Below are 19,875 nucleotides of genomic sequence, written 5' to 3' on the forward strand. Positions count from 1 at the left end.
AGCATAATGTTTTGGAAGACCAAAAACATTATTTACTCTTAACACTGGTGGGCATTCAGGGACATCTTGGAGCTGAATTGCATAAGAACTCCAAGTGGTAGGTATCAAGTTAAAAAGCATTCCTCAGTTGACCAGTACAATGTTAATGAGATATAAAAGCTCAGTTCACGGATCCCTTCCAATAAACATTCACACGAACAAAAAAAATCTGCAGATAACATGATACATCTGATTGTGTGGGGCAGCCTTTAACCTACCCATCCCTAATGCATCCAATATTTCTACATGTAGAAAGATGCTTGGGCTTGATTGACTTGCTCATGCAGTGAACTGGAAGCAGGGGTGTATATCAGAAATCAGGAATTCCCCTTTCTGTAATTATGTTTTGCTTGTCTTCAAGCCGCTGCTACTTTTGTGCAAAGCAGCACCAGGAGGTAGTGATTGGCTATGAAAAAGCCGTGCTTTGGAAGAAGAGTGCTTAAATGTGTCCCTGGCTGCAGGGAAAGTGGCTGGGGAGGAAGTCGAGGGAGTCCTGGAAGAAAGGTTAAGCATCCATCCAATGCCTACTACTTTCCCCCCTTGTTCAATACACTGCTCCTATAAATAGCAGAAGACAAGATGTCCCCCTCTTTTCCTGATCCATGTGGGACACGAAGTATGCCTAATAACCATCAGCATTCCAGCAACATAGCAAACCAATGTGTCGATGGGATTTTCTGCTTCACACAGTTACCATTGTCTAGTTAGGCAGTGAAGGAAACGGGGATTTTCACTGATAACCAGGAACATTATGTGGGCTGAATGCAAAGCATTATCAGACAATGTTGAACACCGAGTCAGTCTTTCATACAGAAATACTGAAAGAGGTCAGGTATCATCTGTTTTTTATTATATATAATGAAAAGGGAAGTCCATTCATGAGCACTTGCTACAGAAGTTCTTGCATGTTACCTGACCATTAGCGTGTCTGGGATGTTTCTCTGGGATTCCAAAGTACATGCACGTCCACTGTTTGAAGTGTGATAGATGTCTATGCAGGTGTGAAGAGATAGGTATGAGGCTCTAACTCAGAAATGAAGGAAATCAAATTCTACACATGCATGCTTCACACACTTGACAATGTGTGTAATTCGTACTTGGGTATATGTACCTGAAAATTAGAGTTGGTTTTTATATGCTGACTTTCTCTACCACTTAAGGAAGAATCAAACCAGCTTACAATCACCTTCCCTTCCCCTCCCCACAACAGACACCCTGTGAGGTAGGTGAGGCTGAGAGAGCTCTAAGAGAGCTGTGACTAGCCCAAGGTCACCCAACTGGCTTCATGTGTAAGAGTGGGGAGACCAACTTGGTTCATCAGACTAGCATCCGCCGCTCATATTAAGGAGTGGGAAATCAAACCCGGTTCTCTAGATTCCAGATTGGAGTCCACCTCTCCAAACAACCGTTCTTAACCACTACACTACGCTGGCTCTCCTGTGAGGAAACTTTTCTGACAAACAGATAAAAGGAACATAGCCTGCCAGAAGTCCCCCCCCCCACATGCAGCTCTGAGATCCATGTATCTTCTGAGAACCGCTGTTCTTGTAGTTGCTGACCACTTTTTTTCTTGTTAGAGGCTGAAGAGATGTTCATGGCAGCTTTATGAGATTGCTTGTTGCTAGACTGTTGGCAGGGACTCCAGAAATCTCTCAACTTTTATTTTATTCCAAGCACTAAGTACACCATTGAGAAAGATCCAGGCAATTGTTCTCAAGGTGATGCTTCTCTTTGTGGGGGTATTACATATTTGAAGGATTCAGATAGTTCGGGGGGTAGCATTTCCTTAGTGAGTCTCTGGACATCAGTTTAAGGTTATGAATTGCAGTTGTTTGTGTTGGGAACCCTAATTGGGTGTGTGTGTGTGCACGTGCGTATGTGTGTAAAGTAAAATCAAGTTGCAGCTGACTTTTTCGTGACCCTAGCATAGGGCTTTCAAGGCAAGTGAGAGGCAGAGGTGGTTTGCCACTGCCTTCCTCTGCAGAGTCTGCCTTGTGGTCTCCCTTCCAAGTACCGACCCTGCTTAGCTTCCGAGGTCTGATGTGATCAGGTTATACCATGCCGCCTTCCCTCCCCCTAATCGGATAGTGACTGTGAAACCAGTGATGAGGGGTACAACTATTGCAAATCGCTTAATAACATCCTGTTTTTTTCGTATTTAAGAGGCAAACACTTCCCCACGGCAGATGTCGTGCTCTGTTTGTGAGACACACACACACACAAACACAGATGTCCCCTGATGTAAAAACAGTGGGGTGAAAACCTGTAATGCTACCCACTTCCTCCTGCAGCAGAGGCCTATGATTTCCTGTCACCTGAGTTCTTTGCAAGTTGCATATTTAACTTTTTGAGTGTTGGAGTTGGTGGTGTCCCCAATTTTAATAAACAGCAGTGAGTAGAATACTGTACCTAGAATACTAGAATACTCTACCAGTTCTGAGGAAGAAATATGTAGCGCTGCCGTCTCTTTCTAAAGGGATGGTGGGGGGAGGGGGAGAATCACACAAAGACTGTTGTGTAGTAGGTGCCTTCCTTCATTATGCTGGGAAAAAACACTACTTTTAAGACTACATTCCTACGCACTCTTACCTGGGGACAAGCCTAGGGTTGCCATACTCCTGCTCAGGTTAGGAGACGTCCTGGCCCAAGTGTGCCTTAAATGCCAGCACTCTAGGGGCTAGGGTTTCCAGGTCCCTCTTCACCATTGGCGGGAGGTTTTTGGGGCAGAGCCTAAGGAGGGTGGGGTTTGGGGAAGGGAGGGACTTCAAGCTGTAGAGCCCAGTTGCCAAAGCGGCCATTTTCTCCAGGTAAACTGATCTAGATCGGTTGTAATAGCAGGAGATCTCAAGCTACTACCTGGAGGTTGGCAACCCTACTAGGGGACAACAGGAGAAAGAATTTTTAAAGCACTCTTGGAGATGACATGATGTCTCTTCTGGGGGTCCTCCCAAGCGATGTCACACCTTTTTATGAATTGCTGGAAACTATGGTAAAGCTGTTAGTGACAGGCACCCCTCCTTGTCCCCATCCCCAGGTCTCCCACTGACCAGCCCCACTGAAGTTGGTGAGACATGCATAGAGTGGGGACACTGGGGAACAATTTGGAATTAGTAGGAAGGAAATGGACTGATGGAGTTCAGGTAGTACATTGGGGGGAAATCACTGCTTTCAGAATGACTAGTTTTACTAATCAGCTACTCTTGGTTTCTGAACTATTGCTTGTAAATGTCTGAAAATAAGGGCATTGTCCAAAAACAAAATCTTGTAACCCTTTTTATTATTGACCAACCAAAAAAACAATATATTGTGCAACCTTTTGAGTTATCCAAAACTCGTCATCAGGCGGGATGCAAAAAAAAATATAAAGGGTGGCAAAGGAGGAAAGAAACACATTTTCAACTGGATGGTTTCTTCCTAGCATACTATGGGTGCAATCTAGGGTTCCCAACTTACAGATGGTGGCTGGAGATCTCCCACTATTACAACTGATCTCCAGGTGACAGGGATCAGTTCCCCTGGAGAAAATGGCCACTTTGGCAATTGGACTCTATGGCATTGAAGTCCATCTCCTCTCCAACCCCGCCCTCTTCAGGCTTCACCCCCCAAAATCTCCAGGTATTTCCCAGGCTGGAGCTGGCAACCCTAGTGCTATCTCAAACCAGCTGAACAATACTCTCTCAGCCTAACTTACATCTTAGGGTTGTTGTGAGGATAAAAAGGAGGGGAGGAGAATGATGATCTGCTTAGGGTCCCCACTGGGGAGAAAAGCAGGGTATACATAAATATGTCATGCCCTGCATGGCCCACTGAAGGCAGCAAGCATCCTACATAGGAAGTAGTCGAACACTGCAATCCTATGCAGAGTCTCTCCAGTCTAAATTCATTTAAATGAATGGGTTTAGACTGGAGTAAATCAGCATAGGATTGCATTGAAGGGAATTTAAAACTGTGGCTTAAAAGATATGTTTTCACCTTACCCTTAACAACCAGCTTGATGAAGAGATCGAACGCTTGCACAATGTGATGAGTAAATGTGATGTAAAAGATATTACATGGAGGGTTTTTTGTTTTTTGCTGTGAACTGCAGCCTTTTTTTTTTTTTTTGGTCTGTTTAGGGAATTGTCCAAAAAGTGTTGCTGACTGAAAGCAAAGACTTGAAATTTTTCAGAATCCAAATTTCAAAGATGGGTTCTGTCACTGTTGATTGTGAGAATCCTATGCAAGCCAGGCTTGTTTGGGTGAGGACAATACTTAAAAGTGAATGACCTCATTTTTCTCCAGTTCAGCCCAGAATTGGGCAACAAGTAGAGATCTAATCTGTGTTGCTCCCATGTTTTTGGAGCTAACTACTTCTTCTAATCTTGAAGACAAATTGTACATCTAGAGGAAAGACCTACTTCAACTAAAAAAAAAAAAAACCAAACTCCTTTTACCTATGAGCAGAGCAGAAAGTTCTCAAACAAATTGCCTCCTGAGGAGCAGGATGTCCACTACCTGGATTAGAACAAGAACAAAAAAGAATTGAAATTAGCTGTGATCCTGAAGAAGTATCTACTTTTTCCACTTGGTTATGATATTGTCTAAGACAATAACACTCTAACCTACACTGACACACTTTGTTTGCTTTAGTTAAAACACAAAGGCTAAAAATTTCATTGCCTCTGGAAGAACTTCTCCTTAACATTAATGGATTAGCCTCCATTGTGTGGAAGAGCTTTGAAGACATAATAAGTCTGGTTTGCATTAGGTGGATTTGCCTTTAAGCAGTGCCACTGTACTCTTTCCTTGTGCTGCGCCAGTGTTGTTGTTTTCATCTTTTCTTGCACTTGCAAGACACATGTCCCGCCCTTGATAGGGTTGCCAACCTCCAGGTAATAGTAGAAGATCTGCTGTTAAAAACTGATTTCCAGCCGATAGAGATCAGTTCGTCTGGACAAAATGGCCGCTTTGGCAATTGGACTCTATAGCATTGAAGTCCCTCCCCTCACGAAGCTCTGCCCTCCTCAGGCTTCACCCCAAAAACCTGCTGGTGGCGAAGAGAGGCCTTGCAACCCTATATGGAGGGCAGACAAGAAAAGGCTTTTCTAGCTTCACCTTTGTGATACAGAAATACTAAGAATGATGGGCAGATCTTAACTGTCCATGAAATTCAGCTGTCCATTTTAAAGAAATTTAAAACTAGCATTGTTGTTATGCCTGAACCCATGAAAAAGTAAGGGAGAGAACAAATTGCTTGAAAAGAGAGTCTGAAAGAAATGTGCCAGTCCATGGCACACTAACAGTGTTCAGGTGACTGGGAACATAGAGTATCAGGATCTAGCCCAATAATTTCCACAGGTACCTGTGTTAGTGCTTTGTAACAAAATGACACGGTATTGTCTATGCTGCCAGGTCGTGGGGTCTCTAAATTGGCTTGTTTTCCTGTCGTATCTCTTGGAAGCTAAACTGTGCCCTCTTTCCCCCTCGTGTTAATATTAAAGAGGAGTAGCATCTCAGCTTTACATCTGTAAGGACCCAAGCTCAGACAATACAGTTTTATCCCTGCTCTTTCTCTGAATTATGTAGTTTAAATGACATTTCCTTATCCTTCAAGCATCACGTGCCTTGAATTGGTTTGACATAATGTCCTCTGTTCATTAAAAGCACAACAGCCCTTTAATTGTTGTCTTAGTGGAAAAAATACATAAGGCTGTCATCAGCTGTTGCTTTGGCAAGGCTTTCTGCAGCAATATAAATAAATGAGGTCACAGTTTTTAAACAATCAGGCTGTACTTGCAGAATTGCACAGTACGCTTTCAAACATTATACATGGACCTACATGTTGGATTACAGTTTCAAATGTTATTTGTTTGATATTAGCTTAGAAATAAAATACTCTGGGTTTATATCCTCAGTTGGGGCATGGCATTTTCTGTCATTCCTTTTAAATCCTTAAAAAGTCTTAATTAAACTAATCTATACCACCTTATGTCTATTATCCATATTGCTCAGCTACTGAAGCTGAATATTAAAGCTTAACTTCACAGTGAAGTGAATCTAAAATTCCCTTTCTTGGGAAAATATGCACTCAGACAGGATTCCCTCCCCGCTTTCGTCTTTGTTAAATTACCTTATTTATGCCTGCAAGCAATATCTGCATCAGGGACTTAAACAGGGTTGAAGCCTCTAGAGTTCTATGAGTGGGAAGGGAAGGCACTGGCAGAGCATTAGCTAAACAATTCCCAGGATTCTTTGTGGGAAGCCACAGTAGTTGAATCAGTATAAAACAAATATAGGGGTTTATAGTGTGAATATGTTTGATGGCAACTCTCAGTGGATTGTGGAATGTTATCAGATCTCCTCAGAACTCAGAAGGTAAGCAGAGTTGGATGGGAGATTAGCCAGGAAGACTTTGCGAGGAAGGCAACAGCAAACCAGCTCTGCTTAATCCCTTGCCTTGAAACCCTTTGGGGTCACCATAAATTGGCTGCTACTTGACGGCACTTTACACACACACACATCTCAATGATTTTGACCTGTTCTACAAAACTGCAGGGTTTTTGGGGGGAGAGCATAAAGAGTTCAAATTTTACTCTCTCTGATCCTCTTCCACCAAAACCATGGGAGATCTGAAGGCATGGCGCTCAGATTTGTGGCCTTAATTTTGTTGCATCTCATTGGCTGTGTTTTGGTGAGGTGGTTTCAATAGGTGTTGCATTTTCTTCAGGGCCTTTTTATCCTGACCTTCTTCCCAAGAGTTTAGGGTAGCTGACAGTTACTCTTTCTGTATTTTATCCCTTCTACATTCATGATAGTTACGTAGGCTGTGGTGAGAGAAGGTGGCTTTGGGCTGATCTTCAAGGATGAACACATACTAGAACCCAGTTTTTTCCCAAGTCCAGTACTCTGTCTGTGATATTACACTGACTCACAGATGCATAGAAATGTCATATTCCATACTTCTGAAAATAAGCATGGTTTTCATGAACCAAGTGTCATGTTAAACAGCTTTATAGCTGGAGGAAATAGATTTGTCTTTGAGGCCACCAATACAAATTATAGAAAGAGTTTTGGTTTTATTTATTTTCACCACAAGAACTGCAATTGGAGATCTCTTCATTCTGAATAGCTCTCTTGGCCGACTGAAGTGTGCCATTCAGTGTCCAGATAGCACATTTGATGTACTTTGTGTGTGTGTATTAAAGACCTCTAGAAGTCTGGGACAACTTGAAATACCTTAATCCTTTGGGTAGAGAACCTAGCCTACTTGTTGTGAACAAAACAGCATCACTTCCACATTTCAGAAGGATTAAAAAAATTATTAGAACGCAAAAAAGTGTCTTATACAATAATCCACAATAGAAAGATATATGTGATAATTCATAAATTGAAAATGGATAAATCAGAAAGATTTTTTCTGGTACTCCATGCTTGGGCCACGTTTAAATTTTGCATAGCAAGTAACTGGCTACGGTTGCCAGATCCATACTGGCAACTCAGGCTCCGCCCCAAAAACCACCTACTGGTGGCGAAGAGGGACTTGGCTACCCTAATCACTCCCCTTCGCGTGATGGCATCATGCAGATCGCTGCCCCCCTTTTAGCCCACCTGCTTTCGCCTGCCATAGAGTGTTGGTAGGCAGCAGCAGTAATCCCCAGGAGATTGCCCGTCATTAGTGGGCACCTGGAAACCCCAGATCTGGCCCCAAGGTCAGCAAAAGGATTATTGCCTGATAATGTTGTCATTGTAACTTTAGAAGCATGCATGAAAGAATGTTCAGTTGTACATCTCATGACTGAAGGAGGCATGTCAGTAGTCCCCTAACATCATGGAATTGGTACTAATTATTTGCCAGTACAGATGAATATCTTTCCTATCTCGAGATACGGTCCAGTGAAGATAGGGGCATGAATGGTAGAAATTGGAGTTTATTAGGGTTTTTCAGGACAGCTTTATTTTTTTTACTTTTTTATTAGAACATTTATATCCTGCCTTTCCTCTTGGTTCAAGGTGGCTTTAGGCAGTTCTAGATGAGTTTTATGCAACTAAAATAAATCAATACAAATATGAAGACTGACCATACAAGCCCCAAGATCGTCATAAATAGGGAAGGATTAAAATAAAAATTTCATAAGCAGTCACTGGTAAAGATAGAATGCCAGGGCACTAGTCTTGTAGTCTGGATGCCAAAAGCATGTTTGAGAAACGGCATATGCACCACAGCCCTCTCTCAGCGGTCACTGCACCCCTGGCAATTGGACTGGGAGGCATTACTGCCTGTTAGGAACTGGGAACACTTGCTGATCTTTGCATGTATGTATCCAGACATTCACTTTAGTAGTGCTAGAACTTGCTGTAAGGAACAGTTGTCTTTTAATTTTGATCAACATTAATTCTCTAGTTAAGAACGTAACTAGTTAGAAAACCACAAAGCAAAATCACATGTGGTAGATCTTAATAGTTCTATTCCAATGCTGAATTTATCGACATCCTTTTGCTAGTTCAAATTTCTTTTTCATATGTTTCTGTCTGCCCGATTCCATTATATACACATCTACTGGATTAAAATATTTTTCATTATCTGATAGGATCTCCATTCCAGGAAGATCCTATCTGCTTCACCCAGATGATTACTTCAAATGGCAGAATTTTAAATTTAGAAGCACAAACAAGCTTATAGGTGGTGTGTCTCAATTGACATTCATGAAAGTATTTTTAGTTCTGAGTCAAGCTAGACTTTGTGTATTTTACTGAGCATACATAAAATGCAGGCTTAGATCTGGCATACAGTCAACATGTAAAAATAGCAAGCATGTTTTAGAATATTTTTTTAATGTTAGAATTATTGAACAAAAAATGTGTACTTTGAACCATGGGTTCTAGCTGGTAATTTTTGTGTTTACCTCTGTTTATATTTGTATTTCATTATGTAGTTCTGTTTATGCAGAATGAGGATCTAAATTCTAAATATCTTCCAGACAAATTAGAGAAGTAACATTAGGTAATTTGGCATGATTGCAGGAATTTCCTATTATTAAAGATCTGAAGCACTATACTGTTTAATTCTGTCCTTTTTATTACATCACATATTGCTGTGAAATAATTCTAGTGAATATAAATCTAGAGAAAATTTCGCTATCGTCCAAAAATTAGAGTTATCTTCTTTCTCTCTCTCCCCTCTTCTGAAAAAAAAATTGTGTTTAAAAATCTGGATATTTTTTTGTGACTGTCCTGTGTAAGTTTTGGTGTTCAGTACCACTCAGTAAAGGTCTGTGAGATCCTCAGTATCCTAAAAATGATGTAACATATGAATGATCCTTAAAGAAAACCAACCCAATTATGGCAGCTGCAGGTTTAATTGAGTTCTCTTCTCAGTCACACCCTCTCCCAAACAGTGATGTATATAAGTATAGGCCTGTTTAACGTGATGTGGGGGGGAGTTAGTGATCAAGCAAATGAAATAAAATGGCATAAGAACTGTGTCATTGAAACTAGAAACTGACTCTAAATAAAGGGAGCTTCTCACACAATGAAATCATGGACATGTCTACAACTCTCCCGGTGACTGTGCTTGAATTGTTTAAATCCACAATACCCTCATTTATATTTTTAAGTACAAATCCAGCATCACATCTTTTTTTCCCCTGGCAAATGCGCTGTGTCTATAGCATGCAGAGATTCCACAGGTATGTTTCTCTCTTAGATGAGAGTGTACATTGATTGAATTTTGTCTGTCATGCAGCTATTAAAGCCACAGTGTTTCAGCTGTGAGTGTGAGACAGGAGAAAGAACATTACTACTCCTAATAAAAAGAAGATCGGATGTTGTTAAGTAAACTACCAAATTTTTAAAAAGGGGCATTGGGAGTTCGGAAAAAGAAGTTTGCTTTCTGCTTTGGCTGTGGCCAAACTTGAAACCTATTGGTGCCTGCATTTCTTATGTAATGAACAAAGACTTTCTCCATCTTGGGTAACAATAATTTAGCCAGCAGTTTTCTCTGTGAATTGGGGGAAGGGCTTCTAAGTTTTCTGAAATGATTTATAAAACTAGGACAAAAAAAGCCTGGTCGTGCTACTTCAAGATTTTGATTTTTGGGTATGTTTTTGCTGATTATATAATAGACTCGCGGAAAATTTTCTGTTAACAAAAATACTAAATTATGGTATTCAAAAGACTTAATTCTGTCTCTGTTTCACCTGTATTATAATACCCAATCTTCCCTTTAAAATTATAGATCACTGGGGTGTTTAGAATGGGGCAAAACATCTCTGATTAAAAGGTAAAGTTGATGCCATATCATTGAGAGTCTGGAACTTCTAAAGCCTTTTTTTTTTTGTTCTAGCACAGATAATTTTATAGACCAAGTAAATGTCTAGCAATACGAAGAACATTGTAAACATAACTATGTGTTGCCATTTTAACCTCTGCCTTTCAGCAGAATAAATAGTGTTTATAGCACTAGATCTTTCTTTCTTGATAGCCAGATTACGCCACTTAATAGACAGCTTCTCATTCTTGAGAGTTTTTGTCTAATTTGCATTAGATATTCCTCTCTGAATTAATGCACTATTCCCTATGTGTTTAATAAAAGCTTAAGCCATAGTCTTATATTTATACTGGAGGGATATCTTGGATTTTTTCCTCATTTTTCTCTTGAACAGAAGCAGGGTCAACCACCTGTTAGCATTACATCACTGGCTCCCAGGAACACAGTTGTACCAAAAGACTTCAAACAAAGTAGCTCTTCTTGCATTGTTTGCACTCAAAGAGCTGATGTCATGCCAAGCTGATGTCATTGTATGTCTTTGTGTAATTGCCCTGGAAACCAGGCAGGTGGGGGAGCCTGAGCTGATGTCATTTTGGGAGTGAGGTGTAAAAAAGTTTTCTAAGCATCTCTTCAGTTGTTGTTGTTGTTGTTGGATTATCAGTTTAGAAAACAGTCTGAAAAATCCTAAAGTGGTTTTGGAAAACTTAAAACAGCGTGTGAGATCATGTGTCGTCTTTGTTTGATTGCCCCTTCCTTCTTCAAATGATTCTGTCCTGAAATCATGTTAAGCCTCTTTGAAGCACTGTGAACAATTTGTTATACAAGATGCCATTTTAATAAGCAAAGCAAAATATAATTGTTTCCTCAAGATGAAAGCTAAATGCTGTATGGTCCTCAGCATGAAATCCAAATGCTCTATGGTCCTTTTGGTCTTTATTAGCTGGGTGCTTTCTCCCCTCCCTATCTGTAATGAGTAATCCTATTCAGGAAGTGAGAGGACTTAAATTACATGTGTAAAACAACCATATATCTTTTCTTAAAATAAGTTTTTAAATTTCTTGTTTGGAGAAACAAGTGTCGAAAATGTGTAGCAAAGTTTATAGATAAAGGACATAATGCCATACATATTGAAGCAAGCTGCTTTTAGACCACCGAGGTAATAAATTATCAGTGTATTATCCCTGGAAAATTGTCTGGTATGGTTTAGGAGACAGTGGTAATTCTATTCTTACACCCCATTCCTAAAGGGGGAGTGGGTCAGTGGTGGCTGGGAATGGCGCAGCCATGGTGCCTCATGAGAGGCTTCCCGGCCACCGCAAAGGAAAACAAAGCATTAAAAAAAATAAAGAAAAAAAGGGAGAAATGCCCTATAGGGAGCAGCCCCACCACCGCTCAGGGGGGTGTTTCCAGGGCGAAAAGGCTGTGGAAGCTGCCTAAAGTCAGCTCCACCTCTGGGAACGTCCCGGAAATGCCCCCCCCCCCAACCTGGCGTGGGCTTTCCCTTCTGGGAAAGCCCTGCTGGCGTGGCTGTGCCGGCAGTGGGGGCCAGCGGCACCTGGACACCGGTGTATTTGCCCCGTGATAAGGTGACACTCTGGCATGGGGTCAAGTCGGCTCCTAAGGAGCTTTGCCCCCCCTTCAGAAATGGGCTCTGAATCACATAAGCAAATAATATATACATAGTATCAGCCTGTATATATGAGGCCTGTCCATGCAAACTTCATACCTGCTTCACAGCAATTGTGCAAAACTGCATAGCTGAACTCTATCTCCTGTTTGTTGTTGCCAACAGAAGTGAGAGTAAGTGGTGACTAAATAGTGTGGTACGTGAGTCCCTACATTCCTGAACAGACCCACTGGTTTTAGCTAGATTGCTGAGTGTAGAGGAAGTGTATTGAAAACTGCAGCTTCCATAACGCTACAAGTTTAGGTGCTTGTTGCATTGTGAATGTTCCACAGTTCAGGTCTTGGTCAGGTCTCTGAAAAGCATATCTAATTTCTCTCCAATGCAGGTGGACTCAGCAGTTTTAAACAGAACCATGAAAACCTCTGTGACAACTCCCTCCAACTCCAAGAGTGCCCTGAAGGAGGAGGAGGAGGAGGTGGTGCCATGGCAGTGACGTCTACACTACCTCAGTCAATCCCCACCACTCCAGACATCGAAAATGCTGAGCTCACTCCCATCTTGCCCTTCTTGTTCCTTGGAAATGAGCATGATGCTCAGGACTTGGAGAAGATGCAGCGGTTGAACATAGGCTACATAATCAACGTAACCACTCACCTGCCCCTTTATCATTATGAGAAAGGTTTGTTCAACTACAAACGACTCCCTGCCACAGACAGCAACAAGCAGAATCTCAGGCAGTATTTCGAAGAGGCTTTTGAATTCATTGGTAACTATCTCTGCTTGGGATTCTCTTTCCTCATAAACTGCTGTAATTTCTGATTTCATGGCTTAAAGGCATTTAATGCAAGGTTGATAGGCATAGAACTGATTATCTCAGCCCAAGGGGCTGAACAGTGAAGCTACCCTTATTTTTGAGAAGTGCAACACCTGAGAAAACTGCATCTGCCCTTGGTACCCACAAAACAGTTCTACTGGTTAATTCTGAAAAGGCTTCTTGGTGCCTTTTCTTATATTGTAGAAGACAAACCCAGCTTTGGCCCTGAGACTTTCTGTGACAAACTAAATATCACTGCAATCCTGTGCAGAGTAACTCTGCACAGGATTGCACTGTGGGAGAAGAGGATATATGTGCATTTACACATGTAAAATGAGATGTGTGCCTATTTTTAAACCATAGCAGAGAGTCTAGAAGAGACAAATTAAGCCTTGCCCCTTTCTTCACCTTTCCTTGCGGTGCTGGTACTCAGGGTTTCCAGCTGGTTGGTTTTCCATTGGTGTGCCTGGCTTTCCCCCCTTCTAGTTTGCTGCCAGATGAGGTTTTCTTCATATAATGGGGGGAATATGAAACAGCCCAATTTTTAATTGTGTAGTGACGTTGCAGGTGAAGGAATTTGCTGAATTGTGATTTTAAGATTTTTGCAGCCACTGACTTTTATTTTCATTTTCAGCAGAGGCTTTTATCTACCACTGTGCCACCTCCCCACCCCCATTCCTTTATTACTTTCATAGGAAAAAAACTATGGGAAAACTTATCAGTCCTTTTCACTTTTGTAATGCATTATTTGGAAATGAATTTCAAGCAGGTGAGGCATTGTAGCATAATTTGCTGACATGTATATATCACACACACATCACAAACATTTAATTGGGTAGCTAAGCATTTAGAACACATTCTGGAGAACAATTCAAATGTATTGTTTGGTAGTAGAAAGGAAGAGGACAGAGCATTTTCTGTGGTTCCATCCGCTTATCTGCCGTTTTAGTGCTAAATGCATAATCACTAGCCCTTGACCCCCATGACTGTTCAAAATGTGTAGCCTACCCTATCCCAGAGACTTTGTGAAGATAGCATGATATTTCTCTTGTAAGTTTCTAGCTTAGTTTATAGAGGGACATTTTGAAAATACAGTGGCAACTCTAAGACTGAAAGAAGAGAAGTAGATAGCACTTACCCAAGTTATTTTTCTTGTTTTACTTTTATGATTACTTAAAGCATACTAGCAATGTGATTCTGGTTTGTCCACAACTTGAGGATAAACATTGTCAGAATAAAAGTACTTTGGTACAGGTACAGTGTGTCCTCCAGCTGCAGTTGTACACCTGCCAGGTTCATTAAAAAAAATCTCTGCTACGTTAAGTACATCCAATCAGTGTACACAAATCTAGCTGTTCTTTAAATTTGTTCTGTTGCTAGGCGTTTTGTGTGACTCTGATTGCTAAACTAATGATCCATTCTTCCTGTAATCCTGCCATTTACATGATGTGTGATGTATGATAATTATCATGAAGTCGGAGAAAACTCACCCATCTCCATTAGGAACGGGTTGGGTCTTTTCAAGCTTTTTTTAAGCCCTGGCTCTTTCTAAGAATGTCTTGAAGTTCAGAACAACCAAACCTGAGGGAAGTCTCTGTTGCTGCCACCACTCTCATCTGCCAATCTCTCCCTCCCCTGCCCAGCTTTCTACTTTCCCAAACATAACATATTGTGGGTTAGTAGTGACCAACAGCTGAAGCTCCTAATTTTTCAGATCTTTGTAATGATGGGTTCTGAGCATCCTTAGATGCTCTTCTACTGATGGAACTCTGAAAACTGTAATCTTGTTTTGTTTTTTTCTTCCTGGATAATGTGCCAGGAAGAATTTTTAAAAACTGACACTTCTACAAGTTTACATCAGTAAACTTAGACATGGCTTAGATGTGGCTCTCCCCTTTAGACATGGCTTAGACTTGGCTCTCCCCTTTAACCTTTATGGGAAGGCAGTGGCAAACCACCTCTGATAGTCCCCTTGCCTTGAAAACCCTATGAGAGGTCACCATAAGTTAGCTGTGACTTGACGGCACTTCACACACACACACATATTGGCTTCCCTCATCCCATTGTCCATTACAACTTGGCAAATTTGGGGGACATATAGGAAAGTGGGAGCAGAGGGAAACTGGCAGATGTCAAGCCACTCTATATTGAGATGAAATCTGGGGAGCTGGATAGTTTATAAACGCTTAGGGATTTAGGAACTGATTTATTAATTTCTCCACTTTTAAAACTCTTTTCCATTCCTAATATTATGCAGGCATACTGTATAGGCCCTGTAGTTAAAATAACTATTGTTGAAATAATGGGTTAAATTCACAGGACTTTGAGTGGAGCTCTAAAAATAGAACAGATCTTTCCTCTCTTTTCTTCTTTCAGCTGTAGCCTTATGTGTTCCATGGAAAGTTGTCTGTGGAGGTCAGAGAACATTTGAAAACGTGTTTGGGGGTCTATGATGGGAAAGGAGAATTGTTAAAGGTAGCCCCCACCTTTAACCAGCAGAAGTGCCCATCTCACAGAAGAGTTATAGACTTGGAACCAACCTAGGAGTTCCATGGGCAGAGGGGGGAAAATTGCACTGATTTTTCTGATTCCCCCCCCAGCTATTCCTGGGGGTCCCCTATTCCCTATGACTTAAGAAAGAATGGACCCCTTTTTTTAAGCTACCAAACTCAGTTTCATAAAGTCATGCCCAAAGTTCTGTGTGTATATAGAAGACAATATTGGGCATTTGAATGGTACCAAATTGAGTGCCTAACAGTAATAGACTGCTTCTTCATGTGTTTTATCATAGCCTTTATTTCAGTAAAGGAATAAAACATTGCAATATGCTTGCTAGATGCCAAATCTAGATGCATGAGCTCACTTGCAAGGCATTCTCCTATCTTACCAGCCTCTACCCTTTAATAAACAGGCCTACTTTACAGGGCGCTGTAAAAATCCCTGGGATAATCTATGTAACATGCTTTGAAAGGGAAAGTGCTGTGTCCTACCAAGCACTATAAAAATATGCAAGGCATTGCAAGGCATAGTTTTTGTAAATGTGGTGTGAGTCATGAGTGTCTTTCTCAGGCAGGGATAATTTGTGAGTGTTTAATATAAATGTCTTAAGCCCATGAGCAGTATGCCCATATACTATGTCAATGGAGTTATATCCTTCATGCTATATTGCTTGGGATTCAGAAGCTGGATGTATGTAGCTCTCCAGCATTCACACTCTGGTATTCTGGTGAATGCCTGTCATGTGGTAGTATTTGTTTTAAAGAAAAACATTTCTCAGAATGCAAAGCCCCAGTGTGATGTACTCGTTAGAATGTTGGATTAGGACCAGGGAGCCCGGGGTTCAAATCCTCACTTGCAATGAAACTTAACTTGGGTGATCATGAACCCATTCACTTTCTTTCAGCCCAATTTACCTCACTGTATTGCTGTGAGGATGAATGGAGGTGGGGAGACCAATGTATGCTACTCTGAGCTCCTTGGATGAAAGGGAGGATAAAAGTGCACAAAAAAAAAAACCCAAGTCATGTCTGTGTTTAATATAGTTGTCAGAGCGGTGTGGCATACTTTTGTATCTTCATCCTGCCAGAAATTACTTTGAAGGATTTTGCTCAGTTCATGAGCTGACCGCCCAAAGAACACTTGCTAAATGTATCCAGTTTCAACCTGAGTAATATGAAAGGAGCCAGGGATTAATAAAACAACTCTATATGTATCTGCCATATGTATCTGCCATAAAAGTTTGATGTATTAGAATGAGGGTAATGGAAGTAGGTTGGCATTGGAGGTGTAGTGAGAGGAAGAAGAAGAGTTGATTTTTATATGCCAACTTTCTCTACCACTTAAGGAAGAATCAAACTGGCTTACAATCGCCTTCCCTTCCCCTCCCCACAACAGACACCCTGTGAGGTAGGTGGAGCTGAGAGAGCTCTAGGAGCTGTGATTAGCCCAAGGTCACCCAACTAGCTTCATGTGTAGGAGTGGGGAAACAAATCCAGTTCACCAGATTAGCATCCTCTGCTCATGCGGAGGAGTGGGGAATCAAACCCAGTTCTCCAGATCAGAGTCCACCACTCCAAACCACCGCTCTTAACCACTAAACCACACTGGCTCTCTGAACAGTTCACTGTGAGCACACCTGAACTTTTGGTAGTGATGGGGACTCACGTTCAGCTGAGTTGTGCCAACTGCAAACCAGCCTGGCTGACACTGGTGCATTCTGATTCTTGTGGAACGAAAGAGTTTTTGTATAATCAGTACCAACTCTCATCCAGGACAGTTGTTCATGCTGTCCAGTGGCAGTGCCAACCTTACCCTTTTCAAATTCAGTTTGCCTCTGTATCCTTCTAGTATATATGTAGAAATAGAGGTAGGATCATGTACAGGGCTATCCTCATTTAATGGGGCTATTGTGAGTTTTTTTTTAATTGTGGGAGGATAGTGAAATGGAAGGAAGAGTTTAAATAATTCACTAGTGCCGTGTTGACCAGTTCTTTGCACACGGTCTCTTCCCATTGCAAAGACTACTGAGGGCTATGTACTGGAAGAGATCCTATTGCCAAATTCTTTTTTTCTTCATTGTGATAACTTCAGCCTAAAGCTATGCCTGAGTATTGGATAAATAAATATGTCTTCATCTTGACTTTTTAGTAGGATAAATATTCTGTTAAGTAACTAATCAGGGCTTAGCTTTGCCCTGGGGACAGTTTAAATTGGATCTGAAAAGATCTGGATTGTCTTAAATAGATTATTTCTTCCACTGCTGGGTTTTATGAAGGTTGAAACAAAGACGGAACGTCTGTCTGCAGAAACAATGCATGTAGTCACAGCCTTTGCAAAAGTAAATGCTAAGAAACCTTCCCTGGGAAAGCACATGCACACAAAAGTAATGATAGCCATGCTGGGTCAGACCAGCTCTGAAAACCATTTTACACATCACTTTTTTAGGGACATATGTCAGGGAATCATGGCTGGTTTGCTGTTGAATATATGTTCCGTGGCAAACCCAGGTGTGCCTCTCTGCAATGTGTGACATTGGTCTGAGCCCAGCAACTTCTAACCAGTGGTCTCTGTGAAACTCATGAAAAGAGAATGGGTAACACTTCAAGAATTCCAGATTCTGTGTAGTGACTGCCATAAGTGTAAAAGGGCAGAAATCTGGCTTTGGTAATGTTTTGGAATTTGTAGCTTAGCTGGAGGTAAGGGCCATGTGCCATGCAAGTAAGTACAAATAATAAGAACAAACTCTTCCAACCTTAGAAGGGCTGGGGAGGAGAGTTGGGCCATTTGCTCCTTTAACGCCCCCCCCCAAACTCTCTGGTTTCCATAGAGTTTTGGGGGTAAGAGTGCTAGAGTGTCCCGTGCAATGCGGTGCTTCTGGGGCAAACCCAGAAGTGATGTAAATGCGCTACACAGGGCTGCACGCACAGGATTGTCTCCCCCAGCGCCACCCCAAAAAGCTCCCATTGGAGGGGAAGGGGGACCTGGCAATCCTATACATTAGACTTGACAGCAGTAGAATTCTAAGATGCACACCACTGTGCACTATGTAGAATATTACAGATCTTTATAGGACTACTGTGTTATGTTGCTAACTTGGTCTTCAGAGCGGTTCTATTATACAGGTTTGCTCCCCAGGCTTGTTCAGTGTTCAAGATGCTGGCCTAAATTTACTTTTGGCCATCTGGATGCATATTGAAGAATATCTGGTCTAGCAGCCCACACGTCTCCATATATTTTCCCCCTACCAATGGCAAGTGTAGGTAATCCAGAATCCAAAACCATTTTTAAATGTTTCATTCTCTTGTCAACACCACTTTCCTAATGTGTTTGTGTGGAAATGTATTGTAGCAAGAATAATCTGAAGGCATGGAAAGGGAGAAGTGTGAACAAGCCCTTGGCAGTTTCATCATTGAAAGCATGAAAACCAGACATGTATGCATTTGTGAAAGCTTAGCCTTCCAGGAAGTAGGAGGAGCAAAACAAACAAAAATTTGTGTTCAGATGAAACATAGATACTTTTTTGGTTTTATGTTTGCTGTTAACGAAATGAATGAATATAAGTTGGCTGCTTGTGTTGTGGGAAGCATTGTAATATTGCATATTTTGAATTCTTTTAAAAGCCTCCATTCTTGTGAAGGGAATGATGACACTCATTTCTGTCCTTTTCAGAGGAAGCTCACCAGTGTGGAAAAGGTCTTCTAATCCACTGCCAGGCTGGCGTTTCCCGCTCTGCCACCATTGTCATTGCTTACCTGATGAAGCACACGCGGATGACCATGACTGATGCCTATAAATTTGTCAAAGGCAAGCGACCAATAATTTCTCCTAATCTTAATTTTATGGGGCAATTATTGGAGTTTGAAGAAGATCTGAACAATGGAGTCACACCACGAATTCTTACGCCAAAGCTGATCGGGGTAGAGACTGTCGTGTGACAGCGAAGAATCGCGTAACAGACTATCGTATTCTTCACTTGACACAGATGGGGAGGTTGGGGTTTTCCTTTTTAGCTTTATTTGGGGAGGGGGCTATTCTAAGATAATCTCTGAAGAAACCTTTTTTTTGGGGGGGAAAGGTTTTTAAAAATACAAGGACTTCACAATGTTGAGCAGAATGCCATTGCAAATCCCTTCTCCAAAAAATGGTTGAAGGAGGGATACTTAGAAAATAAACCAGTTTTTTTTAAAAAAAGTCTATGTGTGTGTGAAAGAAAAACTGGACACTATGGGTTTTTTTTCCTTCCCGATTTGGTGATTCAGCTACTTGTAGAGATTATGACTAAGTAGTCTGTGCAGGTTCATAGACCGAAGACAACTCTGTTTGGAGAAAAGAAAACACAACCAGCCAAAATAAAAGCAAAAAGACAACTAAATCCATGGGCCTTGAGTTTGCAAAGGCTTTGCTTAAGAAAACCTAAGCAAAATGCTTGCCGGTGCAAAGAAGATCAGAGCAGCTTAAACTATCTGCAAAAGCACTTCTCACCCTCCTGACTAGAGAATCTTTTTATTTGTCGTTTCATCTTCCGGTACTATTTTTCTATTTACGGGAGGGTGGGTGTATAATGCAGTTTTAACACCAAGGGACTTGACCATTTTATGCCATATGCCTTTACTGGCTTCTTGTGCAATAACAGTTAAGGGAAATAGAGAG

At 41.3% G+C, this 19,875-nt stretch overlaps 1 protein-coding gene across 3 annotated transcripts in view; it reads left to right on the forward strand.

The window, feature by feature from the left end:
• DUSP10 (dual specificity phosphatase 10) overlaps positions 1 to 19,387 on the forward strand; it is a 44,560-nt gene extending 25,173 nt beyond the window's left edge. For all 3 annotated transcript variants that reach the window (XM_056853580.1, XM_056853581.1, XM_056853582.1), the window contains exons 3-4: positions 12,298 to 12,678; positions 18,895 to 19,387. In XM_056853580.1, the coding sequence (XP_056709558.1) occupies positions 12,298 to 12,678; positions 18,895 to 19,160 (647 nt within the window). In that variant the 3' untranslated portion in view covers positions 19,161 to 19,387. The remainder of the gene's footprint in view (positions 1 to 12,297; positions 12,679 to 18,894) is intronic.
• The last annotated feature ends 488 nt before the right edge of the window (positions 19,388 to 19,875 follow it).

The sequence above is a fragment of the Euleptes europaea genome, chromosome 7 (assembly GCF_029931775.1).
Source record: "Euleptes europaea isolate rEulEur1 chromosome 7, rEulEur1.hap1, whole genome shotgun sequence".
Classification (NCBI taxonomy): domain Eukaryota; kingdom Metazoa; phylum Chordata; class Lepidosauria; order Squamata; family Sphaerodactylidae; genus Euleptes; species Euleptes europaea.